This window comes from Bidens hawaiensis, unplaced genomic scaffold (genome assembly GCF_021521415.1).
Source record: "Bidens hawaiensis isolate Kalapana, Puna unplaced genomic scaffold, B.hawaiensis_p1.1 tig00001382_1, whole genome shotgun sequence".
NCBI lineage: Eukaryota > Viridiplantae > Streptophyta > Magnoliopsida > Asterales > Asteraceae > Bidens > Bidens hawaiensis.
The window spans coordinates 1,297,570-1,317,497 of NW_027491078.1; the positions used below are offsets into that span (position 1 = coordinate 1,297,570).

The 19,928-nt window shown below is 32.4% G+C and overlaps 1 protein-coding gene across 1 annotated transcript; it reads right to left on the reverse strand.

Annotated features, from left to right (window-relative positions):
• Nucleotides 1–15,403: 15,403 nt before the first annotated feature.
• Nucleotides 15,404–17,884, reverse strand: LOC143573895 (cytochrome P450 CYP749A22-like). Its single transcript, XM_077058665.1, has 5 exons — nt 17,582–17,884; nt 17,279–17,502; nt 16,382–16,614; nt 15,926–16,298; nt 15,404–15,844 (listed from the first exon to the last, which is right to left on the reverse strand). The coding sequence occupies exons 1-5, from the start codon at nt 17,853–17,855 to the stop codon at nt 15,416–15,418; spliced, it is 1,533 nt and encodes a 510-aa protein (XP_076914780.1). The 5' UTR covers nt 17,856–17,884; the 3' UTR covers nt 15,404–15,415.
• Between the last annotated feature and the right edge of the window lie 2,044 nt (nt 17,885–19,928).

Sequence of the window (19,928 nt, forward strand, 5' to 3'; positions counted from 1 at the left end):
TCATTCACAATACAATATGCAGTTGTACATGGTCATCAATAAACCCATCATGATTATAAGCGCTTTCATAATACTTATGGACGATAGACCTTTAGTTATAGGATCATTAACCATATCATGAATGTATTCGATATGAAAATTTAGTTTCCTCAATTTGTTCAAAAACAAATAATTAATTTCATATCAAAATTTTAATGCAACACCTCTCGAACTGTTACTATTTGAGAAAACATGGTAGCTGACTTTATTATAGTAAGTCTTCAATATATAATTTATATGGAGTTAATAAATTTATAAGTCCACTGATAAATTTTCAACAACATTTATTGATAATTACGTTGTGATTAATCAACATATTATGTCATTATAACTTAGGTTGTTGTTATTAGTTAATTATGACTCCTCCATGAGATAGATTTATCTGCTGACATAAGAATATATCTTGGAAATTAATTTTGAATTCTCACTTCATCTTTTAAATTACAGTCTTTCATTTCTCTTAAAGATATCTTAATACTCTTTTAGATGCTTCACGTTAATTTAAGCATATCTAGTGTGTTACAATTTGAATAATAGCTGAATGAGTATGGATTTGAACCTACATAAGGTTTCAGCTAATGAAGCATAAGGAAATAATCTCAATGATCTTGTTATCCTCTAAAGGAGCTCAATATTGTTTGCTACATGCGTAAGGACCCATTTAAGGTAAAACTTATGGAACAAAACTAACGTCCTATTGGGTCTATCTCAGAATGTAATGATATCTATCACGTAAGGGATACTATAAGATCTGTCATATCAAAGTATGCATAAACAATGCTTTGAGTTATGTAACATATACTTGTCAAAAGAATGTCATCAATATAAGGACAAGTTTGTTTTAGTTGCTCTCACTCATCTTGAGGTAGGTACATTAATCTACATGATTCTTGATGAAAATAATTGTATTAAGATTTCATCACATTATGATGTTTGCGTTAACCCATACACGTACTTGCATACTAACTGTTCTTTGACCTTCAGTTTAGAACTTTCCGGTTATTTTATGAACATGTAAATATGTAAGTCCGTTATTTGGGAAAGTTGTTTACTGTTTATTTAATATAGCTCTTAACTCTTATAAGCTACTTCAATGGTGATGATCCTCAAAGAAATTTTTTGTAATACAAGTAAGAAGATTCTTTGATGATTTATCCCCTCTTGATATAACTTTTAATAATCAATCGTTCTTAGTGTCTTAATGTTTGTGTTAGGATTTAGTTTAGTTATGAACACCCTTAGGTGTTTCAACAAAATCTCAAACGTTATTCTAACTTATGTTTAATTTTCTAATAATAGCTTTATTCCATTATATTGATTGATGCAAATGGTTTAATTAGAAGAGGCATGATCAGTAAACTTTCCAACATCCATTTTCACTTTAGTTAGAGAGGTTACATAATCACCAAAGTTAGTAGGTTTTAAAAGCTAGATAACTTCCTGAGTTGATTATTGGGTTTATTAGAAGTTTCAGTGTTATGGATTAGCTCTTGGTTAGGTTGCTATCATTTTAAGGATTCTAAGTGTGTAAGAGTTGATGCAGTATGGTGTACAAGAGGTGTTATCGGAGTTGAATTCAGAGTAAAATTTAATAACTCTCTTCCCCTGCCTCTTGTACTTCTGACAAATCATTATAAAGACTTTTACTGCTCCCACTGACCTTAGAAACCTTTAGGAAATTGGCATGCTTATGGCTAATATTTAAAGACCAACATATTATAATAGAGAAACCAGTTAATAATATAAGTTGTTGCAGTTTGTCTTTGTGAAATTAGTTTAGTAAGAAATTTGATTATATGCGCATATTTAAGCAACAATGAGACTTTTGTAAGAGTAGCATTAGATTATAAGGAGACAAGTTTGGATGGAACAGTGTCGTGATGGAGCAATGTCTTGTGCAAGAGGTGTAAATTGAGATGATATCAAGTTTCACTTCCCACCTCTTGCAAATCTTGCATTTATAATCAAGACACTTATGCTCCCACTGGTCTTCAATATCTTAAGAAAAGCTATAAGAAAATTTTCAATGATGTACGTATCGTGGGAACCTTCATTCATACGTTAAAATTGATTTGATTTCCTTAACGTCCAATGTCATAATAAACTTAGGAACATATTTAGTAGAAATCATATTAAGTATATGTATGAATGGATCTGTTTAAGATCTTGGACCATAGAATATAGATTAGATACAAGTAGATGATCTTTAAATGATAAATTATGTCTGAATATTTCCGTTTGGAATAAGTTTCACGAATGTTAGTGAAATATATTTTTTACACTACTACAGAATCAGGTATTTGTTACGAACCAAATCCATAGTAAATCCATAGCAAACCTCATTTTGCTACGGATTTGCTATGAATTTGGTCCGTAGTTACAAGTCTCGTAGCTAATTTATTTGCTACGGATATTAGCTATGGAATTGTATGTTTTCCACGATTTTAGATGCAAAAAGGGACGTTGCTATTTTAGCTATGTTAGCTACGATTTTTGCTACAAAAATGTTTGCTACGGATTTTTAGCTACAGAATTTTGCTATGTTTTCTAGCTACGAATTTTTAGCTATAGAGTCTGCTATGAAATTTTGTAACATTAGCTAGGGTAATGATTTAGCTAGAAATGTTGCTACTAATTCTGCTACAAAACTTAGCTACAAATTTGTTAGATTTTTGCTACGATTCTAGATTCAAATTCAAAATGCTTTTGCTACAAATTTAGCCACGAATTTTGTCCATATTTTTTAATAATTTTTTTGTTTTATAATATACTCCATTAGTTTCAAGTAAACAAATTATTTAATTTTATATGAATATACAAAGCATGCCAAATATATATATATAAACTATATATTAAATGATATATACACTGATACACATATCCAAAACCAATACAATAAATACTAGAATTATAGAGTTTAACACAAAACCCATATCTTAAATAAATGGAAAATTTTGTGAGAGGTTTTGTTACAACAACTGAAATCTTTTAATGCTTTTGAAGTATAACTTCAACATTTTTTGATCTTCTCCATCACATCATGATTCCTTTTATCTCGTTCCAACTCTGTTATTTGTTCTTTCAACCGATACGTCTATAATTAGTAATTAGCACATCACACTATACAACACGTTAATAACAAAGACATTAGACCCTCTTATTATAAGTGTTAGCAAATTACAAGATAGAAAAGTCAGAAGTTAGCATACCTTGCCCCAAGTAAAACAGCACGCTTTGGTTACTTGTCCAAGCTCAAAGTCATATCTTTTGTTACTCGTCCATGCTCACAGCCTCATCAATGTTATAGCTAACTCCTAAATTGACCCACATAAATAAAAATAAGCAACATACGATATTTCGTATGTAAATCATTCACTACTTTAAGTAATTATAATAATAAGCAGTTGCTTCGTTTCCCATCAAGAGGTGAAAACTATCCAAAGTGTGTGATATTTATCTATAAAAAAATATATATAAAGGTGTTGTGCCCATATACCAGTTGCTATAAGTTTTTGCTTTGCCAAGTAGAACTTTGATGCCATCTAATTGTATCACTTCCAATTCATGCAGTCCCACAATTCTTCCTTCTCATTCACTATTTCCTTAGATAAACGAAACTGCAAAAGTAGCAATTTTAACCTATAAATGGGTCAATTTAGATTATGTTATATGTATCATGGAACAATTGGGTAATTTAACAAAAAAAAAAAGAAAAATGAAAAAGGAGATAGGTCGCCCTACCTAATTATTGTACTCAAACATGTCTAATCACATTCATTGTATATTAAATATACGTATGTAAATTGAAACATTTTTAGGCTTATCCAGCTATAGCAAATATCAACCTACAAATGCAATGTACAATAATTATAGAAAAAAAATATATCTGAAGCATGAAAGAAATTAACACAACAAATATGAAAAGAGCACTCATAGGAGCACTATCCCAATTATCTTCCAAAAACAATAATATAAATGCTGCAAATTTTAAGCAGGCAAAGGGATGCTTAGTTCAAATATTCAAAAGTTTTCATGTATCCATGAGCAGGGATGACAAGGCATAACACACTCCGCTCCACATAATTAAACATTTAAACATAAATTGGTACATATAGATGCACACTTATGTAGTTGCCTAATGGAAGATCACAAAATGGCCCAAAATAGCTATGTAGTAATAAACAATAAAAACAGCTTATGGGCAGCAAAGTAACAAAAACAACTTGATGGGAAATTCTACAACAAATATCATCTAATCTGTATCAAGATATATTCAAAAATCAAAATCTATGCACTCCATCATGAAAATCAGGTATCTCATAACTGCCTTATAGCTTCAAACCTTAATTGAACCAAAAGTCACAACCCATGAAAACAATGAAACTAAAATTAAGTGATTTTAAAGTTTCAAATCATTTTTAGAAATCCAACAAATCAGATTTATATATATTATGTAAATAATTAGAGAAAGGTTAACTAGACAAAATAAACTAATTAGGATTGTGTAACCAGTAATACATGGATGGATTCAACCTCTTACACTGATCTTTCATCTCCAATTCAACCGGTTTGTTCTCTCACCGCAAATCCCAACATACATTACATAAAATAAATTGAGAACCTAAAGCAAAGGTGTAACACCTATGCATTTTCATGTATGAAATCACTAGTCTTTTATACTCGTATTTAATAAGGTCCGTGTATTAGTTCACCATCTATATTATTATGGAATCATATATTATTTATTTCTAGTTATTAACATTATTTTCATATGCACAATTACATGTTTCTATGTACATTTAGTTATACATGGTTAATCGTTAACGTGACACGTTTAACCGGGAATGCCTAGATTTAATATTTGTCATTGTCAATTTTATCCTAAAGTAATTTTATTTATATCCTTAAAATCAAATTAAGAATAACCTTCTAGAATATTCTATTCTTGATCTCCAAGATTAGCCTTATCCAAATTTGAATTCAAGTCCTAGTCAAATTCTATCTCTAATTCATCATAATCTCTTCTCTAAACACCCCTATAAATAGAACTCCCTAGCACCCCTAAATTTCATTCCAAACCTGCATATTTCAAAGCCCCAAGGTTGAAAATTCATGATCATCATCCTCTCAAAGATTCACAACTCGTTTCCTTCCTAGGCTCTAAACAAAAGCGTTACAAGTCTCAATTCATCAACGAAGGTATTGGAAATTTGTTTGTTGAAGATTACTTGATGCAAGATATAGGATTGCATGATTGGACCTAGATGACTATAAAACAATTCATTGTATCTCTGTATTGCTTGATATTAAATTAAATTTAACGACTATTGTAACACGTAGTATCATGTGCTATGAACAATCACCGTCTCACCTCGACGTATTCCACCGTCGGTTGGGGTGTGACAGATTGGTATCAGAGCCATGGTTATAGGGAATTAGGTTATTAGAATTTCACCGACCTAGTCTATAGCCGTCCCCTTATCTGTTTATATTGCATGATTGCATGTGTTATATTGTGTAGTAATTGCCATATTACTTGATCTATATTATATGCTACATGTTATATTATTTGGTTTGATTACATGTTTCATTATTCATTTTAAGTATTATATACTACATTACTTACAATTGATTTTATGCTAAAAACATATGTTACAATAGGTTTCTTAAATCGTATTTGTTAAATTTATAATTTGATGCCGTATTATTTGTATTAAATTTTGAATGCTACACTATTAGAACTAAGATGACACTTTATTTATGCTTAAATGTTACGCTTCAGTAAATAAATTATATGCAACATTGTCTGTTCCAAATTGTATGTCATATTATTAATTCAAATTGTATGCTATTTTGGTTAACTTAAATTATGTGCTACTTACTTGTGCATTATTTAGATAATAATCTTTGCCTAAATTTTATTCTTATGCATCCAGCACTTTCACTCATCATGCTAATTTTTCAAACTCTTAATCTTAATACCTTCTACCAATTTCTTTAACCCTCATCAAAGTTTTAAATCTTAATAACTAGTAAAGAAAGTGAGAAATCCTTACCAAATCTACCGAATGATCCGTAATGCTTTCATTGGAATTCCGTAGTGAGTGTTTATATATAGGCTAAAGTAGGTCTTCCTGAACTTTAAATAGATTTAATTACTTTGATCTATCCAATGCATTTCCTGTTAATTAATTCAACCAAGATAATTTTTTTTTATTTCATTCTACCATGGCACAATTTGTGAAGTGTTTGTTTTAACTCATCCTTACCTTATCATTTTATCTGATTCTCAAATCTCATTAACACTTTGTAACTCTACTTGTTCATTTATTTTCTTATTCGTTAATATAATCGTTTATTGAATCTTGATTGTTTCCTTGTTTATTTCATTAGCATAATTGTCTGTTTAAGCTCGATTGTTTGTCTGTTTATTAAATTAACATAATCATCTTTTCAACCTTGATTATTTAATTGATTATCCAAAAACTTGATTGCTCACCAAAGAACTTAGTTGTCTAGCTGTTATATCAAGGAACTTAATCATCTATTTGCTTATATAAGAACTTTTCCCTTTACTTACTTATTTAACAACATGATTATTTACTTGAACTCGAATGTCTATTTGTTTACCTAAGAATTTGAATAACAAATTGTCTCTCCAAATTATTTATCTAAATACTTGATGTCATACTTGTTTATCTAAAGAACTTGACTAACTGCATGACTATCTAAGAACTGAACATCTATGAACTTAATTATTTTTATGATTACTCATGAATTCGATTTTGTTGTATCTGATTACACATGAACCTTTTTCAATGATATTCATTTATGAACCTATTTTAGCCACTGCTTATATATGAACCTATTTAACTGATAATTACTTGGGAGCTTACACGATTGATAACCTGTGAACTTATTAAATTGTGAAAACATGACTATTACTTATGCTTATTTGTTTCTTCTATGAAAACGTGAAACTAAATCATACTTATGTTTATCTATAACCACTTGAAACTTGATTATTGCTTATGATTATTGTCTTCTTTCGTGAACATATGGAACTGGATTATTAGTTATCAATATCTTTTATTTTAACTCTTTCCATGAGCATAATTTCTCATAAAAACCTGATCACATGCGTGTTTACATATGACTACCTATGAATATTGTTTGATCTTGAATCCCTTCCGTAAATATACTTCTTCATGAACTTGACTACATACGTGCTTATATTTTATTACCTATGATTGCCTGTTGGTTTGATGCATTCCATGATCATACTTCTATACATATGAAAACTTGAATAATACATGATTACGCATGATTACTTATGATCTCAATTCATTACACACACATATTTTCTATAAAACTTGATTACATATATGTTTATATCCGATTACTTGTGGCCACTCATGATCCTAATTATATTTCAATGAACATGTTTTTTTTCCGTTAAGCTTGATTGCATATATTTTTACTTATGATTCTCTGTGAGCTTAAATTCTTTTCGTGAACATAATTATCTATGAAAAACTGATATTTGTGCAGAACTGTGTATATGTGAACCATGCTTATATGTAAACTCTATTTTTTTTATCAAATCTTATTTACCCATAAAGTATTATTTTATTACTTAGTGCAACTTGAGTACTTACAAAGTTATTGTCTAAGGTGGTTAGTCGTCTATAAACTTGTCTGGCTATAAATGTAATTGCCTGCGTAACTCGAAATCTATAAATCTATTTTCATGAGCTTGATTTTCCAATATGTCTATTTCTTTGCATAGTTATCTAGTAGAAGCATTTTGTGTACAATACTTTGTGTTACGTTTCAAAGCATGATTGCATGCAATTTGGTAATTCAAATAACTAGTCATTCAAACTTATCATATTGTACCCAAATATTTTCACCACCTTTAATGTTTTCATAACCTAGTGCTCGTGTTGGTGTATTCTTATTCAACATCTCGGGGTTGACGTATTCTTGTTCAACCCGAGCCAGGGCTAGATTATCATTAAACTTGCATTTAATATTCATATTGAACAACATTTTCATCATAATGATTATTTTATTTATTATTATTATTTTACATTTTTTTACCATACATAATTGGATGAACTATGTGGACCATGCGGTGAACAGAGTAATTGCGGGTGCACACGTAATTATGAAATTCAACGCATGAAACCCATAGCAAGTTCTGTTGTGTGTTATGGCATAGAAGTCTTTTAGTGATTAGGAAAACGAGACGAATGGAATATGGTAAAGACATGGTGGATACGTAGTTGGTAATTCCTATACATAGGTGTCCCTGCAATATCGCCAATCGTAGCGTTTTTCGTGTCACGGGGAGTTTTGTGTTACCCTGAAACTTTGACCAACATTATTAAGATTTTTTTTGTAACGAATTTTAAGCATACTCAATTATTTTATACGCATCGAAGTTTCACCTTTCAGTTTCAAACCACTAATCGTTATAATTGTTGTTTTCCCGGAAACTTATCTAAACAATTCAACTCTCCCTTATCGTTTACCCTTAAATTCTCTATCTCTCAATCAAATTCTTGATCAAAAGATTATCGCTTGATATCAAAATAACCTATTGAATTAGTCTACACCGTTACTCAAATCTCTGGAACTCAACACATTAGACGATAATTTTTTTTATCATTTCAAATCTTCCTCAAGTATTCATAATCTTATTCAACAATTTTCTCTTATAAAATTTTGGGACGAAATTCCCTTAAGTGGGGGAGACTGTAACACCTATGCATTTTCATACATGAAATCACTAGTCTTTTATACTCGTATTTAATAAGGTCCGTGTATTAGTTCACCATCTATATTATTATGTAATCATATATTATTTATTTCTAGTTATTAACATTATTTTCATATGCACAATTACATGTTTCTATGTACATTTAGTTATACATGGTTAATCGTTAACGTGACACGTTTAACCGGGAATGCCTAGATTTAATATTTGTCATTGTCAATTTTATCCTAAAGTAATTTTATTTATATCCTTAAAATCAAATTAAGAATAACCTTCTAGAATATTCTATTCTTGATCTCCAAGATTAGCCTTATCCAAATTTGAATTCAAGTCCTAGTCAAATTCTATCTCTAATTCATCATAATCTCTTCTCTAAACACCCCTATAAATAGAACTCCCTAGCACCCCTAAATTTCATTCCAAACCTGCATATTCCAAAGCCCCAAGGTTGAAAATTCATGATCATCCTCCTCTCAAAGATTCACAACTCGTTTCCTTCCTAGGCTCTAAACAAAAGCGTTACAAGTCTCAATTCATCAACGAAGGTATTGGAAATTTGTTTGTTGAAAATTACTTGATGCAAGATATAGGATTGCATGATTGGACCTAGATGACTATAAAACAATTTATCGTATCTCTGTATTGTTTGATATTAAATTAAATTTAACGACTATTGTAACACGTAGTATCATGTGCTATGAACAATCACCGTCTCACCTCAACGTATTCCGCCGTCGGTTGGGGTGTGACAAAAGGCCTGTTTGCACATAGCTTAAGGCTAGCCTTTATTTAAACTTGAAAAGAGATGTCCAAAAATCTATAAAAAAAAAAAGCTAGGTTGGTTGTAACGTTACAACTTGTATTATTTGATAAACTTGTGTTACATGAAGATTTAAATGAAATAATGTTATTATGGTCACCTAATAGTGTCACGTGTGTTTAAGCAATCTGTACGTCACACTCAGACATTTCATCTTTAGCCGGGGTGTTACAAAGATGAACACACAAGTGTACCATAAGTTTATAAAACGATGGTGGAAATATCCTTTCAAGTTTGCACAGAATCTTAATTATCTCTTCTTGAAGCGTTTCTACTCCCTCACATGTAAGGTGACAGAAGTAAGTTTCTAGAAAAACTGAGACAAATCCCCTAACGCTTCACGGATTTGTTTTGTCAAAAAGGGACGAATTGCAATAGGAATTATGCGTTGTAGTAAGAAATGACAATCATGAGATTTATGGCCATGTACCTTACCATGTGTAACATTCGTTACTTTTCAAACCCGAAAACCAGACCCATTTTAATTTTTGGTTTTGTTATATATATATATATCAAGTTTCGTTTAATGTATTTTATATTCGTCAATTTCTATTGAATTAGTTAAATCGGCCCGATTATTATTCATCGATAATATATTCATAATGAGTTATGCTTATCGTTCGTTCGTTTATTTTTCAATTTTATTCAATAAACGAAATCTCGGGATTTTAAGGTTTTACATGTTTAAACAATTTGCAAACTTTACGGGTATAATATAACAAAATAATCCAAGTACATCTCAAAGTTTAAGGTTAAATTTGTAAATTATAATTAACATTTCTGAGTTAATATAATACCAAAGTACAAGGTCTTAAACGTAAATATATATATTCATACTGATTTATAAGAAATTTGAAAGTTAAAGGGTTAGAAGTGTAAATTGAGTTTAAATTAATATATTATATTAATACACCCAAATCCCAACCCGTCACCCCCCAAGACCCAACGTTTTTCGGGTCACGGTTTCCGGCCAAGATCCGGCGACCGCAAAACTTTTCCGGCGAGCCTCTAAATCAACCTCAAACGCCAAATTAACGTCCAAAAATGTTTCTAACGTCCATCTCCACTAATTCTTAGTATTAAACGGCCCTAATAATATGTATTAACGATCACATAATGCCACATTTAATCTCCAACGGCCGTCCGTTATAATAAAACCCATTAACGTGTATTAAACGTCCAACGGCTCAATTCGAGCTATAAATAGACTCCCAATCTTCGTATAAACTTGCTCACCACATCCAATTATACTGTAATACACTCTAGCTACCTTAATTTCTCCGTCAAAATAAACTCCGGCCAAGTTCGTGTTCATCATCAAACAGGTCCAAATCCAGGTACTTAGTATAGGGTTTTTGTTCGTTTCCATCAATATCACAAAACCCCCTAACACAATTCTAACGAACATGTAACCAATAAAGATAATCAGAAGGCTAGGGTTTGTAATTCAAAAGATGATATGAATAACGAATTTATATATTTTAGTTTCCATCTATTAACTGAATAGATTTCTAGAGCAGCTGGTTATTATCTTCTGTTGTGAACAACAAGACATGTCTTGAATATTGCTATTATTTTTAAATCAGTTATTAATTCTTTTTATAATTAAATAAACTATTTAAAAATTATAATAAATCAATAAAATTACTTTTTTATAAATTAAATATAAATTATATTTTACCTTTTTCCATACAAAACCGATTTTTCAAACTTGTTTAGCCGTAAAATTTGATTCGTTTTTGTAATATTCATTCATTAACTTTAAATACTCGTTAATCGTAAACTTTAATTCGTTTTTGTAATATTAATTCGTTAACTTTAAATACTCGTTAAACCGTAAACTTTAAGTAGTTTTTGAAATATTAATTCGTTAACATTAAATACTCGTTAAACCGTTAACTTTAATTCGTTTTTTTTATAAATTCGTTAACTTTAAATACTCGTTAAACTGTAAATTTGGATTTGCCTTTGTAATATTAGTTCGTTAACTTTAATTAATCATTAAACCATTAAAACATAAAATATTATTAAAATAATCTATTGCCTTAAAAATTGGTAAAAGTTATAAAGAATAAGATATACCTCCCTAACAAAGTTATACAATAATTAGTGTTAATAATTTCGTATTGAGTCGTTAAACATTCGTATTTATTTTATTTATAGTTCGAGATGTTCGGTTGCTTCGATTTCGTTATTGTGCTTTCGTTTATATTTTCAAGTTATCTTCGATTTCGAGATGAGTTTCTCACAACCCCTTTTTTAAATGTTTTCATATTTTGGGGTAGCATATGTATCTATTACAAATTCAAGTATTACGATTTCAATTATAAACTACAATTTACTATATGGACTTGTGTGTTACTTGATTACTTGCTCGAATTTACTTGCATGTGGTAGCCTCAATAAGTATGATCATACGGCCTCATTATCCGAGTACGTTGGTTGTTACCAACTGGAAAGGACCTTACTTGCGCGATTATCCGAGTACGTTGGTAGATACCAACTGGAAAGGACCTTACTTGCTCGTTTATCACTTGTCCATATTGTATGATTTTTACGTATTATATCAAACTGTGTGAACTCACCAACTATTCATATAGTTGACATTGTTTTATACATATGCTATAGGTATTGTTAGTATAAGATGACACACGGAGAAGACACTAGACTTAGGTTATTTAAACCAATTAACAAACTGTTTAATTGTATCTATTTTACTTGTATTTCTTGTTACAAACTTGTGTCCTTGACTTGTAAATTAATTAATGAATATATTGTCATATAACAGTGTCACATGTGTTTTGAACAATCTGTACGTCACACTCAGGCGTTTCCGCTTTAGCCGGGGTGTTACACCTTACTCGACAATATCATTTTTAGCTAAATTTCCAGCATACCCGTCTAGATAGCGCATTGAATTAAGTAGATTGCAAACTGCTTTCTCTCTTCTTGAGTTAAAACATACAAAGCATATGGTTTAATCCAGTGGTCATCTTTACCTACCAAGTGAAGCTCCTTACGTATGCCCATATCTTGCAAATCTAGTCGAGCTTTGTCAGTGTCTTTCGTCTTTCCTTTAATATTTAAGATTAATGTTCCTAACACGTTCTCACACAAATTTTTTTCAATATGCATCACGTCGAGGTTGTGATGAATTAACAACTTAGACCAATATGTGAGTTCAAAAAATGTGCTTTTCTTTGACCAATTTAAATCAGTTTCGTTTCGTTTTCTTTTCTTCACTACATGATTAGGATGTTTTCCATGTTGATATTGAGTGAGATGTTCTAATTAGCGTAAGCAATCATCTCCACTGATGGCTTTAGGTGCTAGCCTTGTCACTCGTTTTCCATCAAAATCCCGTGCTTTCCTCCAGATTAACGGGGAGAAATCGTCTATGGCCTACATATGCTATTTTATCTCGTATATATATATTGCATGCATCTTTGTTGCATGTAGGACATGCCATGCAGCAACTCGTGTTCCATCCGGACAAGTAACCATACGCGGGATAATCATTTATTGTCCATAGAAGTGCAGCACGCATGTTGAATCTTTGTTTTGATTCACAATCATACGTTTCAACACCCTTCTCCCATAGAAGTTTTAACTCATCTACTAGCGGACACAAAAATACATCTATATCCTTTCCCATCATAAAATAAGGATCGACTATAGACTTCCACGGAGGCATATTATAAGATATGAGCATAACTGGCCACATATTGTCGAGAGACTCATCGTACCAAAAGGATTGAAACCATCGCTGGCAAGACCTAGGCGAACATTTCTAGGATCTTTCGCAAAATCAGGAAACATAGTATCAAAATGTTTCCAAGTCTTTCCGTCTGCTTGATGCTTAAGAACCCCCTCCTCTTTGGCTCTATGTCGATCATGTCATTGCATTTCCTTAGCAGTGTGCCTCGAGGCATATAACCGCTTAAGTCTCAAATAATATAAGCGACTGATTATCAGTCCCTAACATCAATCGCAAAAAAATCAGTCCCCAATAGTATTGGTAACTGAAAAAGCAGTCCCAAATACTAGGTACTTGAGACTAATATATCAGTCCCTAAAAGGTTAGTTTCTAATGGTGACTTTTTTTGTAGTGTAATTATTATAAGAATCCTCAATCGTATAACCATTCTGATAATAACTATTAAGCTCCTCATCAACCAAGATATGTTAACACATTTTATGCATATGCTTTTGATGACCGATGTCATAAGTCAGACATTTATTCTCATCATGTTCCTTTTCATACATCACCTTTCCTGCTACACCATACATATTATAGTTAAGATGATATCTCTAGAGTTTACCAAAGAAAATGTTTCTATGTTTGTGAAAATCCATCTCATCTTGCAAGGCATTTCAAGAACTGGCATCGACAGCAAAAGGAGATGAACAGTCAGTTCAGTCAGTCCCGTTCTAAATCTGCTACTCATACAAGAACAAACACTAATCGAACTGATAGTTCAGCCAGTGAAACAGATGTGAGATCCAGTAACCCCAAGAAAATAAGAAAACCCTTCTGGATAACCAAAAGGGAAAGGCAAAAGATCAAAAATGGGTTTGGAAGTAGAAAAACCAAAGAAACCACCAAAAATATTAAAAAGGGGAAATTCAAAGATTGAGAAATCCGAGGATTTTGTTTTGAAACCAAAAAGGAGGTGATCCTGAAAAACTTATAAAAACCAAAAGCATCGGTTTGAAATTAGTTCAGTGGGTGAGATGACATTCTTCCTAGGCTTACAAGTTGAACAAAAGACGAGCGGGATTTTAATTCATCAAGAGAAATACGTCCTCGACATTGTTCAGAAATTTGGGTTTAAGGATGCATCTCTAATTGCAACTCTGATTACTACTCAACCAATGCTAGCTCCTGATCCATCTAGAAAGCCATTCGATCAACACCTATATAGGTCAATGATTGGCTCCAGGATGTATCTCACTTCAAGCAGGCCGGGCATCATGTTCCCTGTTTGTCAGCGTGTCAGATATCAATTAGATCCGAAGGAGTCCCACTTGATCTCTATAAAATGTATCTTTCGGTATCTCAAAGGAAAACCTTGTTTGGGTCTTTGGTATCTAAAGAGATCTCCTTTAACACTGCATGCCTACACCAACAGTGATTATGGGGGTGCAATCTGGATAGAAAATCAACTTCAAGAGGATGTCAATTCCTGGGAGATCGGTTAATTTCTTGGCAATGCAAGAAGCAGGTCACAATATCCATCTCTACAGCCGAAGCCGAGTACATTGCCGCTCTCAAGGGATCTAGATCCAGCATCAACTTCTGGATTACAGTTTGAATTTCTTTAATACCCCGATCAAGTGTAATAATGAGGCAGCCGTTTGTATTGTGAAAAACCCGGTCCAACAATCAAAGACAAATCATATTGACATCCGAATGCACTTCATTCGTGATAGTTTTGATCGGAAACTTGTCAATATCGAAAGGGACCATTCTGATTACAACTTTACGGATCTCTTTACAAAAGCTTTTGATTGTGCCCAATTTCTATATCTTGTAGAATCGCTTGGCATGATCTATTTTGAGTAAATCTATCTTTTGTTTTTAAAATTGTAAATATTTTTCAAAATATATCACAATATTAGAGAGAGGAAATGAGATAACCTTAACTCACCAAACACAACAAAAACCAGTGTACCATAGAAGACATGAGATCAAGTCTAGAAGACATGAGATCAATAATGGAAATGTAAACAATTTATTAATTAAGCACGCACTAGCCACAAGAAGCAGAGCTTCAGAGATGTTGAAACAATATCTGAACACCATACATTGGGCGAAGCGTGACAAGCTGAACTGGTGCATGGACATAGTTTTGGGAGAGGGTGAATCTATAACGTTGTAAGATCATCGTGAGGGCTATTTTAGCCTCATTAATCGCGAAATTGGAGCCTACACAATTTCGTGGTCCATAACCAAAAGGGAGGAATGCTCCTGGATTCTTGTTAACTGAATTGGCAATCCCTTCTGCGAATCTTTCTGGTTTGAAAAGATGAGCATCTTCTCCCCATATTCTTGGATCTTGATGGAGTGCTAATGCAGGTATGTGTATATTTATGCTTGCTGGAAGAACCAGATCTCCAACATGGGTTTCCTTCAAAACTTTTCGAATTGTAGATAGTGTAGGAGGGTACAAGCGTAGTGTCTCGTTGATTATCATGCCCATCTGTATGAGAAAACACATAATTACGAAACATGACAAGAAAACAATGAGTAGGAAATGAGATTTTTTTATATATAATCTTACTCTCTTGAGTCTTGCTATTCCTTCTAATGATGGACTTTGATTACCAAATACTTCTTGAACCTCTTCACGTGCTTTCTCTTGCCATTCGGTGTGGATTCCTAGAAGAAGAGTAGCCCACGAGAGCAAAAGGGAGATGGTTCCATGCCCTGCAATGTAAAATGTTCTGCATTCATCAATAATATCCTGTATGGAGAGCTTGTAATTTTCATCAACATCATGATACGAGTTCAAAAGTATCCCCAGGTAATCATTCATGGATTCGGCTCCTGAAACTATCATACTTTCTCTTATTCTTATCATCTTTTTAATTGTATCTCGAATGTCAGCTAGCAGTTTGTCGATTTCTAGGTCCTCTTTATCTTTGAAAATCATCCTGTGAAGATTGAAACATAAATGATCATTTGCTTAAGTCGTGTTATCTTCTTATATAGGATAAGGTAGATTAAGTAGATTTACTTAAAGCCGAGAATCCTAGTTTTGGACAACTGTTTGGCAGCTAAGGGAATTAACGCCCCTTGCTTTTGGAAAATTTTCTTGCCCTCCTCATAGCTACTTCCAAATACGATCCTTGAAATGACTTCAGATGTCATTGTTCTAAACTCTTCGTAGACATCTTTCTCTTTGGTTCCAACATCTTTCCACCGTTTTAGCATCATGTCAACGCTTTCCACCATTGCTGGAACAATGTTCTGCAGCCAAACAAACAAGAAAAGTTGTTTTGATTGTCCCCAAACAAATGTCCTTTCCCATATTTAAGAAAATGACTCCCATAATATGTTGACTTTTAATATCTTTACATGTTATTTTAAATACTAAATAAGACCAATGATAAGGTGAATCAATATATGATATACTCATATAAGTATTGGTTACGTTAGAAATTTCATTGACCATTTATATTTTTTTCTCCGATAGATTTTCTTGACCGGGAAATCTCCAAGTGGACAAAAAAAAAACAACCACCTTCAAAATAGGCATGCACCTCTTAGGGCACCAAACCTATTTTCTAGCGTATAGATATTTATGGTGTATGCTTGGGTCGACTACAAAGGAGCCTATTCTCCGGTGTGAGCTAGGTGCCTACTTGGATCTTCTCCAAATGACCTATTTTCAGCATGCGGGCAGCGAATTAGCCATACCATCTATCTGGTATGTTGGGACTGTTTTAGCCTTATAATTTTGTTTAGTCTACTCTTTTGCCTATTTGTTAAGCATGTCAGTTTGTGGTTGTGCCAAGTCATTTTTCCATGGGGTTCAATATTAGAGTTGATTAATACTTAGTGGCGTCTAAAGAGGTTATGTGTCACCTTCGAAGTTGATGTCTATTTTTTTAGCCCACTTATATGAACTTACTTTCAACCGTTCACCATTGAAAGCATGAGTTGCTAGTTTTCGTTGTTTTGCCCATTTATCACCTTGAGAAAAAACTAGACCACCTCCGAATATCTTATTGGAAATAGGACCCATGTCTTGTCTCCCCATTGAAATCCCTCGGATACTCATTATTTTTTTGAGGAGCTCTGCTTCTGTGACGACTAACTCAGCTTGAGGGCCTTGCCAATACAGAATATTATTCCCTGCATCAAAACGCTCATTTAGAACACCTGTGACACATATTCACTAGTGCGCATGAAATGAGCTGTGAATAATACTAACCGTATATGTGCAACCATGAATCTAAGTGAGGTTCAACTCTCGGGAATATGTGGTGTGACATGTCCATGGGAGAGCTTGTTGATTTCTTTATCATGTTGGAAATCACCTTGGTGTTCCCATAGATGAAATTGTAAGGAGGTCCTTGTATTCCTTGTGAACTCATTACATGTGTTATGCGCATCGGAACCCACCAAAACTTGTGAAAGAACTTGAATAGAGCTAAGATGAGTATAGAACATAGTAGGACTAGCAAAACACCCAAGAAAGTCACCATTTTGGTAACAGAAGGTGTGCAGTTTGGAAATTTATGTTCAAATTAATGATGCATTTTGTAAACATATGTTAGCTTTAATGACTAGGAAGTGAAAGAGACTACAAAGATTTCTGCTTTAAAAATTCTCTTTTTCTAATCTTTCTGGCTTGGTCCTTATGACTTTTTTTGATGATTAATGTTCACGTCACATCAAAGATGCTAACCAACCGTTTAACCATTTAATCTCCAAGCCGGTAAGTATTATGTTTGACAGCTTTGTCCTTGTGGTGATTGTCCTACTCCCATCATCTATCCTTTGTTTTTTTCTGCAGAGATGAGTGCTAATTTGTAAACATATATATTAGCTTTAATATACTAGGAAGTGAAAGAGATTACAAAGATTTCTGCTTTAAAATTTCTCTATTTTTTAATCTTTCTGGCTCCATCTTACAAAGATTAATAGTATCGTTTAATAATTTATACAATAGATAATGTAACCCTCCATGTTAAATAATTTAGCATGTCACTGTTATGGAAAATTGAACAAATCATAATTCATAGCTATTTAAGATTGGACAAAGAAATCTATAATATCTAATTTATTAATTCAATACAGTAATTAATTTAAACAAGAAAGTCACTAAAAACGTTAAATAACATTGACCAAGCTTTCTAGGCGTCACATAAAGTCACTTGTCAAAGGTTTTTGCTCCTTTAAAACCACTTAACTGTCAATAGACATTTCAATAATGCGTAATTTGTTCATAAATGTGAGCTTTTATTTAAAATTAAGAACAAATAAAATATTGAAGAGCTTCATTAGTATTTACTATTTAGTGAAATTATTTTTTTTAAACTGACTCAAGAACATGGTTATTATTTAGAGGTGTTAAAAACATAGGTTTGGATTTTCAAACCGTTTCGTAACCCGATCCGATGTAAACAGATTTGAGCCAAGCCAATTCCTACCCAACCCAAACAGTCAGTTTGACCTTAAACTGGTTGGAACCGACCCAAAGCGACTATATAGGGTTTTAAATATATTTTTCACCAAAACCGGTCTAAGACCCAAACCGATTTCTCCTCAAACCAGTTTTGACAAAAGTTAGCCAAACCGAATCGATTTACAACATGAACGGCCGGTTTTTGAAAAGAGGGGGGGATACCATTTCGTACACCTCCCTATTCTTTATTACTTACTACTTGAATTTAATTTAAAAAAATGATAATCGCTCTCACTAAATAGTAGTGTAGATTCATTTCACTTGTCTCACTTAACTTTTTTTTAAAAGAAATTAACATTTATAAAAGAAATTTGGGCATCTAATGAAAGTACAGTAAGGGGCTATTTGATAGTCTCTAAATGGTCATTAAAAGGCTACCTCTTATGGTTCATAACCTCTTAATGGTTAAGAGGTAACCCTTAAGTCTGAATGGTTAAGAGGCTACCTTTTAATGATTACCTCTTAATCATTAAGACTTAAGGCTGCGTCTTAACCATTAAGATATTATAAACCATTAAGAGGTAGCTTTTTAGGCCTCTTAGGTTATTAAAAGGCTATCAAACAGCTCCTAAGTATGTAAGTAGTAACTTTAAAGGAAAAAAAACTAACTCTGATTGATTTTAATGAAACAATAATTCGAAAACTAGATTTACCATTGTTTGAGAAAGCAAGGGTGTAGAATCTAGGAGCCATATTACTCAAAACGAAATTAGCCGAGAGCATCTTTCAAGCCTTTTTTCTTTAAACAACTAATACTCTACTTTTAAGTTCACCTAACTTTGATACCATGGGAGTTGAACCCTCGACCCTCAAAGGAGTGAGTGCCAATTACATCCCCGAATATCATTAAGTCAAATGTCCTTCATTGAAACGTCTTTTTTAGAATACTAAATATTAGTGAGAGGCAGGGACAGAACTACCCTCATGGGTTTCTGAATCCAATCTATTTTTAGTTTTTAGAGCATATGATAGTTTGTTAACGAAGAAATCATTCTTTTTCGTGATTGAACCCATCAATTTTTTAAAAGAAATCAGAACCCGCTTATTAAGGAACTAGCAAATCTCATGTATCTAGAACTAGATAAAATAG

What these genes read in the sequence shown, in the direction of transcription:
- LOC143573895 (XM_077058665.1), bottom strand. Translation starts at nt 17,855, where the DNA reads ATGGTGACTTTCTTGGGTGTTTTGCTAGTCCTACTATGTTCTATACTC. An exon ending in ACTAGGATTCTCGGCTTTAA is followed by an intron (nt 16,299 to 16,381) that starts GTAAATCTACTT and finishes CAATCTTCACAG; the next exon opens with GATGATTTTCAAAGATAAAG. An exon ending in GAATAGCAAGACTCAAGAGA is followed by an intron (nt 15,845 to 15,925) that starts GTAAGATTATAT and finishes TTTCTCATACAG; the next exon opens with ATGGGCATGATAATCAACGA.